Here is a 16,910-nt window from a genome sequence, read left to right as displayed (position 1 = left end):
AAGCTCTGTGTAGCAGCAATGACAGCTACAACAGATTCAGCATTTCCTGAAGGACTTTGCACAGCCTCCGTTAAAATTTATCAGAGATGACACCTGGTAGATCACTTTGCTCTGTTATTGATCGTAAGACAGTCAGGTTCACAGTTTGGTATACTGTATCCACTGAAGAAGGAAAAGACTTTTGATCATTTTAAGTTGCAATTCAGGAAGGAGATACTAATAGAAGATATAAGAAATAAATAGACTGTCTGTCTAAGCTCTCGGAATCCTCTCAGCTTTCTAGACATACATGGAATAATTATTCATTGTTACTGAGCTTGTGTGCACTATTTGGGAAACAAATAGTTTCCCCACTACAAAAAGTGGGGCTGAGTAAACTGACCCCATGTTTAAAGGTGAACAAGCTGATTTAGGAATCACTGTTATTTGTGAAGGAAGCGCTATTAGCAATTCAGACCGCCTCGAACCCATTGCACATGAGAACATTTCAGCTTCTAAAATTATTTCAATTCACAAACTTTGTGACTATGATGTTCAAATCAAAATATCATCAGGCTACAAATTCATTTTCAGGTGGTCAAATGTCACCGAAAGTACAGGGTAGCATTATATATAATTTAATAAAATAGTGCAACACTCTTTAGCAATGATTGTTTGCAAAATTAATGAAGTAGTTCTGTGAGCAATTAAGGAAACACCAGTTCCAAAGGATCAGATCTTGTGGCTGGAGTTGTTGGAGTCCTAAAAATTATTACATGTTTATGAAAGAGTGAGTAATAGGGGCTCTCTCCTGTCTGACTCCCATTTTCATGAAAGAGAAGATCTCATAACTTTGAAATTACCTCTCCACTAGCTGAAAGGTTATGTAGGGAAGAAACTGGAAAAGACTAATTTGCTAAGAAACTCCATTACTATTGAGTACACACCAATCTATTAGAGTGTTATGTCAAAAATTCTTTTATGCCTGGGGATCATGTTATCCTACCAGAACCTTGTAGTAAAAGTCTCTTCATCCTGTATTCCAAAAACCTTTTAATCACTTGCAGAACTGACAGCCATTAGCAGGAAATCTATTTATAGACCTATAAATTATATATATGCTTATATGTTACTTAATATAAATTTGTTTTCAGCCCAAACAAACACTGGAGCAAAGTGCAGTTAAAGTTACGGTTAAAGAAAGTCAAATGGCTTTTCAAAGAAAATGAGGATTTCTCTGTGCCACATAGTCTTGTGATTGATAATGTTAACTATTAGGCAGAAAAACCAACAGAAGTCCATTTGATAGTAGTCCCCATTTTAAAGATAATGTCAATGTTGTACAGCTCCTTCAAAATTTACCGCACTAAAAGAAAATATTTTCCTTCTGGCCCTGAATTTCTGAAGAGCTATAGAGAGACTCTTGATTGTGTAACTCAGTTATTTGAAATTGGAAAGCCAGGAAGAAATGTGGGCTAGAACTTCTCACAGCAGAAATTGTTGTTATTCTGAGTCAGTTCCCTGCTTGTGCTTATCCAAGTCTGTTCTTGCTCTCCTGGTGACTGTAGCCTGTTCAACACGATCTGTATGTAAGGCAAGAGATCCATTTCATGATAGCAGAGCAGGCAATACAAACCCTGTGAAACACCAACAGCCACTGACACTCCACTAAACCTTTCAGCAGGAACCATTTCTAGAGCTGCAGAACCTGAAATAACAGAAGATACTGCTGGTTTTGGTCCCCAAATTAAAGCCACAACCAATTTTTAATACTTTTTAATGCATCTCTGTGTGAGTTTCTGTACCATTTGAAAACTTTTTCCTGTGCACATTAAAAAGAGACTGTTTTCAAATTATCCTCTCAATGCAACTAGTATTTAATCTAAAACTTCTGTGCAGGCCACAATGGGCTGTAAAAATCTGGGTGTTTTTTAGAGGGCTGGATCACTTTAATCTATGTTGTACATTCTCCATCACAGAGTTTGCTGCCATTCAGATATTTTCACCAGTTCTGAAGATTCTAGGAGAGTTGCTCTTTTGAGATGATTATTGCCATATTGACAACTCAGCTAAGATGCATTTATTTAGAAAAAAAGCTGTTTCTAACTCTTATAGCTGTGAAAATTTATCATAGGAAGGTGACAAGACCTGCCACTGAATCAGTGATGTGAATCTCTGAAACATTTATTTTCAGAATTTTATGCTACCTGCTCAGGGAAGATATACCAGTGAGATGTAATGATGACAATTTATACATTGTATTTCAAAAGCATTTAGAAGCACATATCCCAGTGTAGGAATATTTTTTTTTCACCTAAATTATCAAAACACTTGGAAAAAGAAGTCTAATTAGCTATTCCTCTGCTGCTAATTCTAATCTAAGTATCCAGGTGATACCACTTCCAAATAATCCAAACCTCTCTTAGGCATTTCCTTTGAGTTTCCAATTTTTCACTGTAGCTGTATGCTCTCTTTAGAATAATACCCTGCACTGTCCTGAAATGGTGGTAGGAATGAAAAATATCAATTAAATGGCCCTACAAATGTTTAAACTTGTATTTGTTTGACCTAAACCTGTAGTACAGGACCAATGCACACCAGCAGCAGAAGTAAGCTTGGTTTATTTACCTCGCTGCACACCTTGGAGCCTACAGTTCAGAACACCCTCGAGGCTAATCTGGAGTCCTGCTGAAACTCCTGAAGCTGAGAAATGGACTTATCAACAGGAAAAACTGCAGATGATAATAAGCCTCAAACAACTGTGTTACCTGCAATTGTGTGCAGAACATACAACTGCTGTATATTAAGATTAAATGGATTTTAGAGATCCACCAGAGATTGATAAAGTAAAAAAAAATCTTCTCCACCATGAAATAATGAAAAATAATCTTACAGTGGAGGAAATAATTACTTTCTTAATGTTTGCTAAGTGCTCAGAAACTATAAGAGAGCCTATAAAAGACCACTTAACTGTACACTTAAGATCTTTGTAACTTCTACTTATGCAAACTTCTATACTTCAAATGTTATTTTTCTGTATCATTCTGTTGAGTAAAACAGAAGCAGGTATCTGAATGACAAATGCTTTTTACTTGTTCTCTTATGGGGCCAAACACCAGAAAACTTAATTCCAATTTCTGATATGAAAGCTAAGAACCCCCACCACAGAGTTACTTCTAGTATAAAGATGTTCTCCATTTTTAGAAAGAAAAATAGAAAGTAAGAGGGGGTAATGGCACTGAGTGAGTTTTGAGGTAAATTTTTAACTAAAAATTAATTCAGAATCATATGTAACTATTTGTTTTAAGTTTTACTCCTCTTTATCAATTTATTCTTGCTTTATTACCACTGCATGTTACAGAAACATCCTATAAGGAGGAGATCTTTGTATAGTAACTTTAAAATAAAAGTTGCAGTAATAGCTTTACGTTTAGTAGTTGCTACTTTGGTTGTGTTGCTACAAGGTTATACATCACACTGCTTGCCTATTATTTTTTGTGGTTTTGAAACCTACAGATCAATTAATTGAATGATGCATCAGGAACAAATGTGCAGCAAAACATTAATACTCAAAACATTGGAAAAAACAACGTCTTGACCTTTTGTAAGCAAAACTATCACTCCTCCCTACAGGTCTTGTGACTTTGCAAGTTTTACTATTTTCATAACAAAATTAAAATCCAGTTGTGGTCACTTATGGACTCTATTCTCTTGCTGGAAACACATTCCTGTCAGCACTGTAACTGCAGCTAGACCTTATCTTTAGATATGTTTAGAGCAGTCCTACTATTTACAATTGCCACAATTGCTGAATATTCATTTGAGTAACTTTACCCACTTTAAAACCTCTTGCTTGCTTCTTTTGAGTGACAGAAGTATCAATTTTGGCACTGCAAAACTTTCTATCAATTATCTCTGCCTTTTGGTACATGCACCTTGTAAGCAAAAATATTTGGGGTTCTCTCAGGAGTTGTGGTTGAAGAGCAAATAATAGCATAGAGGCAAAACTAATTTGGATAGCAAAACACTTTAATCACAGATGTTGCAATTTTATTACTTACACCATTTCCCTGTCACATGGAAAGCATGATGTAGCCTGGGACAGACATTGTAGTGGTTCCAGCTATGTGCATGGTTCTAGGGTGCTTTGGGCCCATCCCCACACTTGTTGATGCTGAAGAGGATTCCTGGATTCTGATGCAGACCCCCCACCCCTCCACCCTCTTTTCTGCACTGTTTTTACCTCTGCAGCTCCCTGAGCTCCAGGACCTGCTGACTGTCCCCTGCAGACTGCCTGGTGGTTCTGGTTTGGCTGTGCCATTGTCTCATTCACCATCAGCTTCTGGCTGAGTCTGCAGCTCACGAGGACGCGTGGCTGATCACTCTTCAACCAACCTAACACAGCAGCCATTAACCTTCTTAGGCTGCTGAGCATGGCTGGCAGCACCAGGAATCCAATCTGCATTACAGAAATGAAACATTTCCTTTCTGTCTTGTTAAACATGAAGGTTATGCAGAGATAAAGGGCCAAATGTGACATTCTGGTTATGTTAAAATAAAATACAGTCACCTCCCACCAAGGGGCTTCTCTGAAAATTCAACCATACTCCACTTCCAGATACCTCTCCCTCTACATGAAATAACTAAATGTTGTCCAAGTCACATCCATACTTACTAACCTTCCTACTGGCAGTTCACAGCTCATACTATCTTCTAATTGAAAAAGAAATCCATCATCAATACAGCCATGGGGAAGTGCTGTCTATGCTCAACACACACTGACCCTAAGTTACTGCTCAGGACAGATACACCCCTACTCAAGCTTGCAAGACTATGGTCAGGAAAAGTTTCAACAAGACATGGGCATAAAGTTGCTGAAGTCTTCCTTAGTACATTTAAAGCAAAAATTGTTTTTTTGTTGTACAACAAACAGGTGTTTTCTTTTTACTACACTGAAAATGGGCCAGGTGCTTGATTTAGCATTTAGAAATCTGGAGATATAGTGCAAAATTAATCTTATTTTCTTGTCATTCTATTACTAAGTGAAAATAAAAGGAGGAAAGAATTTTAAAAAGTGGCAAATATATTATTAGCTACACTGAGACTATGCTGAATTTACTTACTTGATACTGCATGCCAGTTTTAGCAATCAAAACAGGTGATTGATGTAAAAGCACGGGAAAAACATGCAGAAGCACAAATCTTACTTAAAGTCTCTATTTAAATATAATACAGCCAGATCTTGTATCTCCCACAATTCCAAATTTAAGAGCAGAAAACCTCCTAAATAAACTTAAATATAGATAAGACTTATTTCTAAGCACTCCGGATTTAAAAGACTGTAATCACGCTACAGGAGAAGAGGCAACCACTGTATTCTGAACCACAGAGTTTAGCAACTGAAATTCAGTTCAAGGTGAGTCCAGCTGAACTCTTAGCTGGGCAACATCTTTAAATGAGAGCTTTTACTCCAAGAATAGAAGGCGAGGTACTTTGACATACTTCTATCTTTATTTAACAAGTACTTTGTTACTTTTCTCTAAATATTTTAATTGATTTTATCTACTAAAACTGCTCAGTTTAGTAAATAGGACTCTGGTAAAGTTCTGCATCTCTTCAGAAAAAAAATCCAGGAAATGACAGATTTAATGCATCAGTAGTTTTCCTAGAGTGCTTTACATACTTAAATAGAGCACAAAGTACTGTTTCTACATTTGGGTTTGCCATTGACACTAAATTGGGAGGAGCTGTCAATTCCCTCAAGGACAGAGGCCCCGCAGAGACTGACAAATCACCAACAATATGAAATGTAACAATGGCAAGTGCTGGATTCTGCACCTGGGACAGGGTTGTGTGAACGGACTGGGGAGCAGGAGGTGCAGAGCAGCTGCAGGAAGGGAGCTGGGCTCCATGGCAAGCTGGGTGTGAGCCAGCCGTGCCCTGGCACTCAGGAGGGCCAACCATGTCCTGGGGGCATCAGGCCCAACAGCAGCAGCCAGAGCAGGGAGGGGATTATCCTGCTCTGTTCTGCACTGGGGCAGTCTCCAGTCTTGTGGGCAGTTTTGGGAACTTCAGTGTAACAAAGACATCAAGTTCAGAGTGGGTCCAGAGGAATGCCATGAGGAAGTGAAGGATACGGAGGGGAAGCCTTATGAGGAGTGGCTGAGGATACTTGGTTTGCTCAGCCTGGAGGAGACTGAGGGGAGACCTCATTGTGGTCTTCAGTATCTCTTCATTCTCATGAACATTGACAGAACTTGAGGAAGTGGCATGAAGCTGAATCAGGGAGGTTTAGGGTGGATATCAGGAAAACATTTTCCACCCAGAGTGGCTGGACATTGCAACAGGCTCCCCAGGAAAGTGGTCAAAGCACCAAGCCCTGCTCGAGTTCAAGAAGAATTTGGACAACACTCTCAGGCACTTGGTGGGATTCTTGGGGTGTCCTGTTCAGGGCCAAGAGTTGGACTCAACGATCTTGATGGGCCCCTTCCAATTCAGCATATTCTACGATTTGTAGAAACCATTTTCATTTTGGAAGAGGCTTTCTTCAAATGCAGAATTCCATCAAATATAATTTCCTCCAATTCTGATGTGTACAGGGGATTACACAAAATGCAAGGCTTTCTCACAGACAAAACAGTAAACTCCATTGCAACTACAAGACTCAGTAATATTATCAAAATGATGTCTATCTTTTGGAAAGGGCTTTGACTGCAAGATGTCCACTCTTCCAGACTTCTCAGCTCTGGAACGAAAAAACAAACTGCTCACTGAAGCATTAAACCTTACTTATGCTTGGTTTGCTTTAGTTGAACCAAGGTGAATAAGAGTCATAACAGTAGTATAACCATGAAGCAGGTCATCCTTTATGTCATTACATTCTCTTAACACGAAATTCCCAGTAACTATTCGATCACATCCTATTTCCCCATGTCCAAAAAAGCCAAACAGGGGTACATTTGGAAAAAACTTCCTAAATGCATCTGCTTCCATATTCCTTTTGGTTTTGTAATGCCGATATCCTCTGCCAACACAGGCAAACATGAAGCCAATGGTGTTGTGCTCAGGGATGTTTGCTGCTTTGAGACGCTGCATGGCTGCTTCTGCTGTCCTCTCATCAGCCACATCCTGGTCTAGCAGGACAGTGGCACTCTGGATCTGGGGACCGCTGAAAGCCAACCCAACCACACCACAGGCGTCACCAGGCTGGGCTTGGTTACTGAAAGGCAACAGGCACTGAGTTAGAGAACATTCTGGGAGGACCACTTCTCACCTGACTAAACTACTGCTGTGGCAGACGGAGGTTCAATGCAGCCAACGTTGCAGTGATTCTGATACCACCCAAAGTTAAAACGCAAACCAAAGACTTCATATTTTAGCAATGTTCTTATGTAGCAACCTTTCACAAGGAAAAACTTCCACATCCATTACTAGGTATTAACCATAAACTTGTTTCACTCATGCCAAACTCAGTAGTTTGTGTATGCCACAGCAATATGCAATTCCAACTAAAACATCAGTTAAACTTAAGAGGAGCAAAGGCACTGAGGATTTATACATCGAAGCAGGGCAGCAGTCAGTAAAGGTTTTGGATTCACGTTGCTTTAAACTGGTTGGCCCAGACACATGGGGTTAAGTAGTTATGTACTTGACCTTTATCTGCAGTGACTTTATTAAAGTCAGCTCTGTTATCTGGGGCAATGGTGCTGCTAGCAAAATCAGATGCAAGAAAGACGATATTATTATGGACTGCAGACCCCCCAGTGGGACCAGAGGAGCCATGGGCATAGTTGCACTGTGCTCCACAGGACAGAGTGCCACGTTGTCGTGGTTTGACACGGAAAAAGAATTTTCTCAGAAGGAAGAGGTCAGTTTGGATATTGACCAGTTGAGGGTGGACATGCCTCTGAGAACACAGAGGGGTTAAAAGCAGAATTCCCAGGAGAACTCCCTCTCTCTGGTTCCGCTCAGCCACACTGCAGAACTCTCCCCTGCCCGGCCATGGGTGGGTGGGGAGGGGAAGGTCCATGGCCTGAACGAGGCAGGCCCAAGGGTGGAGGGACTGGAACCCCCGCAGATGGAAGAGTGGAGAAATCTGGGATGTCTCTGTTCCCCCCCCCTCAGAGTCTCTCTCTCTGTCTCAAGAGACAGCAGTTTTGTCAGCAGCTCTCCACAGGAAGAAGAAGAGCAGGGGGGGGCCACAAGGTGCCCAGCTGGCCATGGGAGCTGAAGCCTGGGCCCTGAGCCATCCCTGGGAGTCGGGACTTTTAACCCTTCCTGAGAAATGAAAGCTTTGTGAAATTTTTCTCCTCCTTGGTTTGAAAGAGAGGAAGAGAGACAGCTTGGACCCTGGGATGTTAGAAGGAGAAATTCTAGGTGGGAGAAGATGATGGAGTGGTTTTTTGGCTGGACTTTTCCTTGTTGGCCACAAAACGGAACCAATTTTTCTCCTCCAAGAGAGACTGTATTTTAGGAGGATGCCAGTGAGCCAAGAGACCACGCTTCAGCTGGGAAAAGACAGAAGTGGAGCAAACAGAGAAAAGTTAAGGGTTTGTGGTGGTGCCCCCTGTCCTCAAAGAAGAAGAGAAGAAGATCTCTGTTCTTGGACCCTCGGCCCCAGGGGAAAATGGGGGGGACTGTGGTCCCAAAAATTGAAAAAACTGAACTGTTGTTTTTTTCCCTCTTGGCAGGGCATCCTTGAAAGGAAAAATCCTAAAGGCAGTCTGACCATCCATGCATTGGTGGTGAGAGCACTGTGCATGGAAAGGAGAAGGGTCACCATGGCAAACTTTTTCTCTGGGCGATGCCATGTGTGACATGGAAACACAGAATGTGGCATCTGTGTTTCTTGGGGGGTCTGTGGCACAGGAGAGACTCTGTCCCCTCGATGGACTGAGTATCGATTGTCTGGAGGGTGGAAACCTGATAGGGGTCCAGATTGTGTCTCACTGTGGTTTGTTGGAGCTGGGTGGTGGGAGGAGGAATATTTTGCAAGGTTTTTATTTTGATCTTTGTGTGTTTTTTTTCCTTTTTTTTTTTTTTCCTTTTATAGTAGTAGCTTACTAAAGATTTTTTCCTGTTATTAAGCTTGGGCCTGCTTTGCTCTGTTCTCGATTGCATTTCACAGCATACAATTGAGAGGTTGCATTTTCATGGGGGCACTGGCATTGTGCCAGTGTCAAACCATGACACACATCCTTCAGCAGCACAGTGGATCAGGTGAGCTCCTGGCTGTGTGTGCAGCTACTGCTCCGTGCTGTGAGCCAAACCCAGGCAGATACACAAACCATGTTCACATCCTGGGCTCCGTCACTCATTTAGCTGCACTCCACAGATGAAATGCTGACTGCAATAAACACACAGAGGTATCTGAAGCTGGAAATCTCCTTTTCATTGGATTTCTCCTAGCTGACTTTCCAGCATTCCAGCATCAAAATTGTAACACAGCCATACAAAGCTTCCAGCTTTTCTGGCTACATGACAATGTAGCAGTGACATTTTTTCCAGAAATTGTTATCTTACTACCGGCAAAGGGAATTTTCAATATAACTAGAAGGCTACAGATCTGCAATGCTTCTCTCATGTTAAATCTTTTTCATCATTTACCTTGAAAAAAATACCTACTTCTCAGAGGTCAGTGACGTAAAGCTCTCCACTTGTCCCCCAGCCAGGATGATACTTTTCTCATTCAATGGATTGACTATTTGATGAAAAAATCGAGTAGCTCCAGTCTTCCAGGAGTTGTAGCCAAACAGAAGAACAACACGGAGATCTGGGTTATTCTTCAGACCTACAAACAAAAGCCAACACTGATCCCCTTATTTTTAAATCCTGAACTCTGAAGTCCAACCATCCTAGCTTCTCCTCAAATAATACATCACACCTCTCTCTGAACAGCTCCGCTTGAAACATAACTGAGTGTCATGGAGTGATGTTATGATGCTGGTATCCCCAATCGTGTGTTCTGTTTATGTTTGATATTATGTTCTGTGCTTTCAGAACTGACTCTGAAAGTGAAGGTTTGTTTTGTTATCAACCGGCTCACCTCCCCCATAGTCTGTTCTCTAGGAGAGGCTGGTGCTGGCTGGCTTGTTTTTGCTTTGCTTGCTGGCTTTTGCTTGCTTGCTTTGCTTGCTTGCTTCTGCTTTTGCCTTTGTTTTCTAGTTAGTTTAGCTAAGCAGTCCAATTCTTTCCCTGGACTGTTTTTTTTCCCTTTCCCTTTCCTGAATACCATCCAACCTGCTCCGGAGTGGGACCAGGGAAACACCGAGGAACACCCAGAGCCTGCGCTCTGTGATCTGCAGCAGCCATCCCCAGTGCCCAGAGCCATCCCCAGTGCCCAGACCTGGGCGACCACTCTCAGGAAAGACTCTTGGATTTGTCATCTCTTCAGGGTGGTGAAAGAGTTTTGTTGTCATCTGGTGTTGTTAATTTTTTTTTGTGCTGGGGAGTGTTTTGTTTGTTAAATAAACAGGTTCTTTTCCACTTCTCTCCGAGGAAATTCTTTCCGAACCAGGTGGGTGGGGAGGGGCCGTGGGGGTTTGTTTTCTGGGGGCTCCTTCCAGAGGTTTGTCTCCCAAATTTGCCCTAAACTAGGACACTGAGGTAAACGGGAAACCGATACTGGGGATAACTTCTCCTCAGTACTCCAGAGACTGAGAGGAGCAGAGATGCACAGACACCAGCTGGAGCCCCACAGAGGCTCTTGGAGCCAGTACAGAAGCTGCTGGTTCTACTCAGAACTCCAGACTGGCACTTCAGAGAGCAGCACCTCACAAAAGCCCACGTAAAGGAGAGAAAAATTACATACCTGCTTCAGCAAATTTGCTTTCATCAAAGACCCTGTTCTTCACATCTTTAGAAAAATGGAAGGTATGAATTTTCACCCCATCAATTTTGGGAAACAACAGAGCAAACCCAGCTTCGCCCTCTTCAATTTCTTGAGGCTGATTGCTACTTGAACCCATCGGGGTAACTACGGAGACAAAACCAAGGATCTGGTGTTCAGAGATTCTAATACAAGCATTTACACTAACACAGGCAGAAAGAGGTAGCTCAGGTGACATAAAACATGACAATCTAATTCCGTAACAACTTATCTAATTGAAAACTAACTTTTTTTTGTTAATGTTTTGGAAAGATGAAATGCTGGCTATGGATCATACTGAAGTCCGTTTTGACATGGAGACATGGATATATCTCCCCAGTCACACCAAATATAAAACATGAGGCAAACAAGAACAGTGCAATACAAGCCTTCCTGCCAACTTCTGCAAGCACACAGACATACTCAAGTTTTTAAGATGTCCTATAAGCATGTGATGACAGTATAAAGCAAAACTGACACAAAAATTGAGAGCGCATTATTAAAATATGGCAATGACAACAATCAAAATACCTTACTTATAATGTGGGAAGCAAATTTAAGGTGAGAAACCATAAAAAAACAAGTTTCTAATGATAAAAGTGGAGAATGAGAAAAAGCATGCCACAGGAGGCTGTGAACTTTCCAGTTACTGCATATGCCTCCTGCTAGACCATTTCCAACAGGTATATACTAGGATGCCCTCTACAGTTGGTCACAATATGACTGAAAATTATATATAAATCCAAGCAACATTCAGTAAGTACATTAAGGTGCCAGGGAAAGCTGCCTGCCTAACTGAATCAACCCTTTTAATTTTAACTGTAATACATGAAGTAAACACTACATCACTTAGTAGTGACACTGTGAACTCCTTAAAATTGAAACCAGTGCTGAACAGTGCTGAGATGACACCTTCAAGTTGACCTCTCAAAAACCCACACATTTTGCTCCTACCTACAATCCCTGGGGTGACCAGTCCAAGAACCTGACATCGCTTTGGCAACAACTTTTCAAGTGCGAGTGCTGTTTCTTTACTGTTCCTTTTTCTGGCTGTTAAAACAAGAAGAAACCAATACAACCATCAGACAGCAGTAAAAGTGTGCTCTGAGGCAATCCCACAGCCGATCCCATCCTGTTTAACCAATGCTGCCCATCCGTGGCTGCCCTGGTAACAGCACGCTGGTCTGTGCTGCTCCCTGAGAGCTGCCGGCAGGCAAACACGCAGCGTAAATGCAACACTACGCAGTCACGGATTCTGCAAAACATTTCCCTTCCACTGAAACCCAAACACAGAAAATTCCCTTTCAGCTGACTATGCTCTACTCACATCCAGTATGTCTTTAAGTGGGAGTGAGTTGGGTCCAGGCTTTACCTTTCTTTTGTTCGTGACACTCCTCGTGCCCGCTGAATGTCTCTGCATCAGCGATGTAGAGCACGGTCTGGGGCAGCACGTGCACCTTCTGCAAAGACACAGGTGGAGGAGTACATAGACAGGACTATAGTAAAAAAGGCAACCCCAACTAGGAAGAAACGATGATGTCTGGCTCCAGATCAGAAGGCTGAAGGACAGCTTTATAAAGTTACACTAGATTACACTAATATACTATTTAAAGAGCAACTATACTATTCTACATACGTACTTCTTACCTATCAACTAATTACCAACTAACAAACTTGTGACTGCCTGCTGAGAGTCCGAGCCACAGCTCAGTCCAGGTGGACACTGAACCCAAACAACCTTCACCAGAATCCAATCCAGCGATAAATTCAGGTAAACAATCTCCATACCAGATTCCACATGGGAAAAACAAAGGAGCAGAGATAAAGATTGTTTTCTCTTCTCTCTGAACTTCTCCTGAGAGACAGAATTACGTCTCTCTGTCCAGAGAATGTGAATGCCACAACAGGACAGAGTGGAGAGAAAGTGGGGGCAGAAACCGAGGATAAACAGCTCCTGCTCCACCGCCAGCCCATACTGGTCCCCTCCCCCTTACCAGACTCCTGCCAGCCAACAGATAACCTCTCATTAGCTTCAAAAGTGCCCAGAGGCATTTCTGCCCACAGGCAGGAAGCTGACCCAAACCTCACAGAAGGAAGAACAGCTCAGCAGACTGGCCCATGACTCTGTTTCCTCTTTTAGCACTATCTAAACTCATTGCATTCATGGTTGTTGGCCTCTACTGTCACCAGTGCTGATGCTGGTAAACAGCGTAGAGGTGCTTCCGGCCCATCTTGTCCCAGTTGATTTAACGCTGATCCGCTGAGGCTGTTTGCTGCTGAAGACCCGACACGAATCGTTGTGCGGTGAGGACCAGCAGCAGGCTGAACGGAGCGCTGCGGGCGGCGCAGTCCCGCGGCGTCGCTGTCCCAGCCCGCGCGTTCCGCCGCGCCCGGGGCGAGCCCGCGCGCCTCACCTCGAGCTCGCGCGCCAGCGCGCGCACCAGCGCGTGGTTCTCGGCGGGGCCCGGCTCCAGCGCCGACACCCACGCGATTCGCTGCCGCGTCCGAAGCGTCCGCCGGGCGCACTCCCTCCACAGCCGGCACACGCTGCAACACAACACCGACGCACCGCGTCAGCCGCGCCGCCCCCACCGACCGGAGCCGGCCGCCGCCCACCCCACTGTCCCGGCCCTTACCAGGCGGCGCGCAGCAGCGCCTTGGTGGGCAGGAAGCCGAGGACACGCTCCACCACCTCGGCGAGGTTGGCGAGGACGTAGCCGCCCTTCGCCGCGGAGTCCATGGCCCCGCCGCCTCCCCGGCCCCGCTGCCCCGCGTCACCGCGCCTACGGCAACTTCCGGTCAGCGCGAGCGGGGAGCCAGTGCACTGGCGCCGCCTGGCGGCGGGGAGGACCCGTCCCGCTCTCACCTCCCCCCTTCCCTCGCGCCCCGGGCCCCAGCACGGACACAGCGCTTCGTAAAATGCTTTTTATTCATAAACTTGATGCAAGTTTACAAATTACTGTACATTGCCGAGGAACTCTGCCAGAAGAAACGGAACCCCAACCGAAGCATGCGCCGCAGGGCGCAGGCCGGGGCCGCCCCAGCCCCGGCGCACCGGAACAACGCGCCCTGGGAGCGGCGCTAAACCTCGCCCAGCTCGCTTCTTTCGAGCTAAAAACTGGATCTACAAGCAAATGCACAAGGACCCGCGGGCGCCTGATAGAGAAAAGAGCATAAGTTCGATAGTCAACTAAAAAAAAAAACCAACATAAAAACATGCTTTTGCACTTCTGAAATGCTTAATCCATGGAACACACCCTTTGCTCGGCCCCGAGGAGTGCACACGCCTAAGGAATAGGAAGTACTACAACCAAAATAAGTCGATTCCGGTAAGGCAATGAAATTGTGTAAGTACACAGACCCAGACTCATCTCCTAATAAAGAAAGAACAGTTCCCATTAGTCTTTCAATAACAAAGCCACCGTCATGACTATGGCAGCATTTCTTACACCTCTAACTGGATGACATGTTTTCGTACTTTACTGTCGTTTTTATATAAAAAATTTTCATTCAAGGACTTTCATCTCATTTTGTGCCAATCACTTTATAAGTTCATTAGTTTAGAAATGATTGCAACAACCCGTTAATAAAATGGAACACCTAAAAAGGTTTTTAGTATTTTAAATAACTTCAAGCTTCATACTGTGGCTCTTGTTAAGGAGCTTGAGCCAACAAGTAGCAGGAACAGTCCAGCAAGTTCTGATGCCCCAGTGGACATGACTAGTTACAAGGTTTTATTGGCACAGCCTTGCTCTGCATAAAACCAAAAAACCAAAACAAAATTTAAAAAAACAAACAAAAAATTTAAAATAATCTAAACAAAGAGCATATTTTCCAATAAAAAGTTCATATTCTCATACAGCCATGAAAAATGTTTAATGACTTAACATACATGTGTTTTTCCTATATCATTAATTCGGAAAATACTACAAACGCTGTCATTTTAGACCAGAAAAACTACTGTGATTTGCAAGACCTGACATTTCCTAAAACAGTATTAAACAATGTATTAAACTTCTTGGCTTTAAATGAAACAATACAATGCAAGTCTCTGCAGTCTGCCTTTTGCAGAAAGTAAGAAATACACAGAAGTGTGTGAACAACTCACTCCTATTGTATGATCTTTAGTAAGTCAATAGCCTGCTGCAGGGAGAGTTTATGCTTTCAAATAAAAAAAGGGAGAAGGGAGGGTGTGGCCCAAATCTGCTTACTCCATAAGAACAAATATGGTAAAGGCCCAAACTGCTCAGTCCAGATGCCTAAGAGCGGAATGGTAAGGCTGTAACTTATACTGTACGTGTCAGTTGACAGAATATCCACTAACTTATCTAATAGCTAAAGTCCTCAGTACAGCTGTTATAGGGGCACTCATAGCTTGAGTCTGTGTGTTGGGAAACATAAAAAAGAGCTTGTTTTGTTGACATTGGTCCAGGTATACAACAGTCCTCAGCCTTAGCCATCTTCTTTTGGAGGAGTGTACCAGCCTGTGGAGAACAGAGAGATGTTAGGTACCAAAGCTGCTGTGTCCAGACCATCCTACTCTTCACCTGTGGGAGATGGAAGCCTAACCTGGCTCAGTCCTTCCCTCTTAAAGCAGGCCAGCTCAGCAAGACCCAGTGCCCTAAATGCGAGTAAGTCAGCAGTGCAAGACAAACTATGTGGCACATACCAGGATGTGACCTGGTATTTGGGTGTGCACACACAGATTTCTACAGCAGCAGCTATCCTGAGCTGGACAAGCGGAACACTAACAAGGGGAAGCTGCTGAAGGAGGAACATTGCTCTAACCAAACTTAACAGAAGAGAGGTAAAACCCACAAGTCTTCAAGCTACTTAAAACAGACATATAAACGTGACTGCACTGGGACACTTATTTTGAGTTCTGTAGAGTTAGGCATGCAGAAGCAACTGAATGGCTTATCCTACTTCTGCAAGTCTTACCATAGGAATAAGCTCAGAAATGTCAGATGGATAACTGGTCTCCTGGCCTAATTTGGCATGTTTAGCAGCTGAATCACACCTGATCAGGTGTGCACTGCTTTTTCTAGAGACCTCCAGAGCTCCAATCTTAATTCTCCCAGCCCCTCTTGTAACATTTCCTTTAAACGTGTACAGTAACTACAAGGCCTGTTTGTGCTGTCCCAGAGAGCAAATAGCACCTCTAAGCTTAAGACACCTTTCACAGCAGCACTGAGTACTGTGAAGGCTTTGTGTACAGATCCTGAGGCAGGACTGATCACTTGCAGCACATACAAGTAAACAGCCACGCTGGCTTTTGTAGCAGACGAAAAGGCAAAAGGCTCAGTTAACGGCAAGATCAAAATACTGTAAAATTTGAGATGATGTTAAATCATTATCTTTGATCTTCCTCCCAAGAGTACAAGGAACAAGTTATGTTCCATGTGAGCAGCAGGGAAGCTGAGGTGCTCACAAACACATTTACAATGACCTCAGTTCCTGGAGGACACTGTGTCCAACCCAGAGCCCTGAACAGCATGGAAGTGTAACTGCGCTGGCTCTATCATCAAAAGACCAGAGTATCAATTCTGCTGACTACCTTTATGTAACATGTAAGCTACTTAAACCTTTTATAGCCTCAAGCTTCTCATACTGCCACAGTAAATTCAATTGTACCTGAAGCATTTGTACACTTGTTTTATGCAGCAGAGATTTTAAAAAGCCCATACCAAAACACGCTTTTCCCTATTCTATTGTACACTTTCCCAGCTTGTACACCTCACTTGGACTTTTTGTATGTTTTAGTCTCGGGTCTTTTTTCCCTATTTTTTTTTTCTTTCATTAATGTTATTTCCACTAGGTTCTTGACACATTGAAACAAAATCTTTCAGGGAAAGGGATAAACTCCCAGCAGATACTTCACCAATATTAAAGAGTCCTTAATACTTAATGCTACAGTAACAATAAAGTCCCTAGATCAACTAGCTGAAAACAATACGCAGCTGCCTTTCAAGAAGCAGCAGGAACACACACAACATTCAAGTAAACTGGAAAAGTTGCAGTGATTGCAGTGAAGTTATTTAAGCACTACTGCTTTTCTAGTGCA

At 43.2% G+C, this 16,910-nt stretch overlaps 2 protein-coding genes across 3 annotated transcripts in view; both read right to left on the bottom strand.

The window, feature by feature from the left end:
* Positions 1 to 3,990: 3,990 nt before the first annotated feature.
* On the bottom strand, positions 3,991 to 13,640 carry FBXO22 (F-box protein 22). Its single transcript, XM_021546783.2, has 7 exons — positions 13,483 to 13,640; positions 13,261 to 13,393; positions 12,219 to 12,306; positions 11,801 to 11,896; positions 10,790 to 10,954; positions 9,604 to 9,769; positions 3,991 to 7,198 (listed from the first exon to the last, which is right to left on the bottom strand). The coding sequence occupies exons 1-7, from the start codon at positions 13,584 to 13,586 to the stop codon at positions 6,769 to 6,771; spliced, it is 1,182 nt and encodes a 393-aa protein (XP_021402458.2). The 5' UTR covers positions 13,587 to 13,640; the 3' UTR covers positions 3,991 to 6,768.
* A 117-nt stretch (positions 13,641 to 13,757) lies between these two features.
* Positions 13,758 to 16,910, bottom strand: part of UBE2Q2 (ubiquitin conjugating enzyme E2 Q2) — a 45,360-nt gene continuing 42,207 nt past the window's right edge. For both annotated transcript variants that reach the window (XM_021546781.3, XM_021546782.3), the window contains one exon: positions 13,758 to 15,330. In XM_021546781.3, the coding sequence (XP_021402456.2) occupies positions 15,299 to 15,330 (32 nt within the window). In that variant the 3' untranslated portion in view covers positions 13,758 to 15,298. The remainder of the gene's footprint in view (positions 15,331 to 16,910) is intronic.

Source organism: Lonchura striata, chromosome 11, assembly GCF_046129695.1.
Source record: "Lonchura striata isolate bLonStr1 chromosome 11, bLonStr1.mat, whole genome shotgun sequence".
Classification (NCBI taxonomy): domain Eukaryota; kingdom Metazoa; phylum Chordata; class Aves; order Passeriformes; family Estrildidae; genus Lonchura; species Lonchura striata.
The sequence above is the reverse complement of the archived record's forward strand: the minus strand, read 5'-3'. Positions and strand labels throughout refer to the sequence as shown.

Bases quoted from the DNA above. Each gene is read 5' to 3' on its own strand.
- FBXO22 (XM_021546783.2), bottom strand. From the start codon at position 13,586: ATGGACTCCGCGGCGAAGGGCGGCTACGTCCTCGCCAACCTCGCCGAG. The intron at 13,394-13,482 runs GTAAGGGCCGGG...GTTGTGTTGCAG, and splicing joins GCGCTGCTGCGCGCCGCCTG to CGTGTGCCGGCTGTGGAGGG. The intron at 9,770-10,789 runs GTATGTAATTTT...TTTTGTTTGTAG, and splicing joins AAGCAAATTTGCTGAAGCAG to GTCTGAAGAATAACCCAGAT.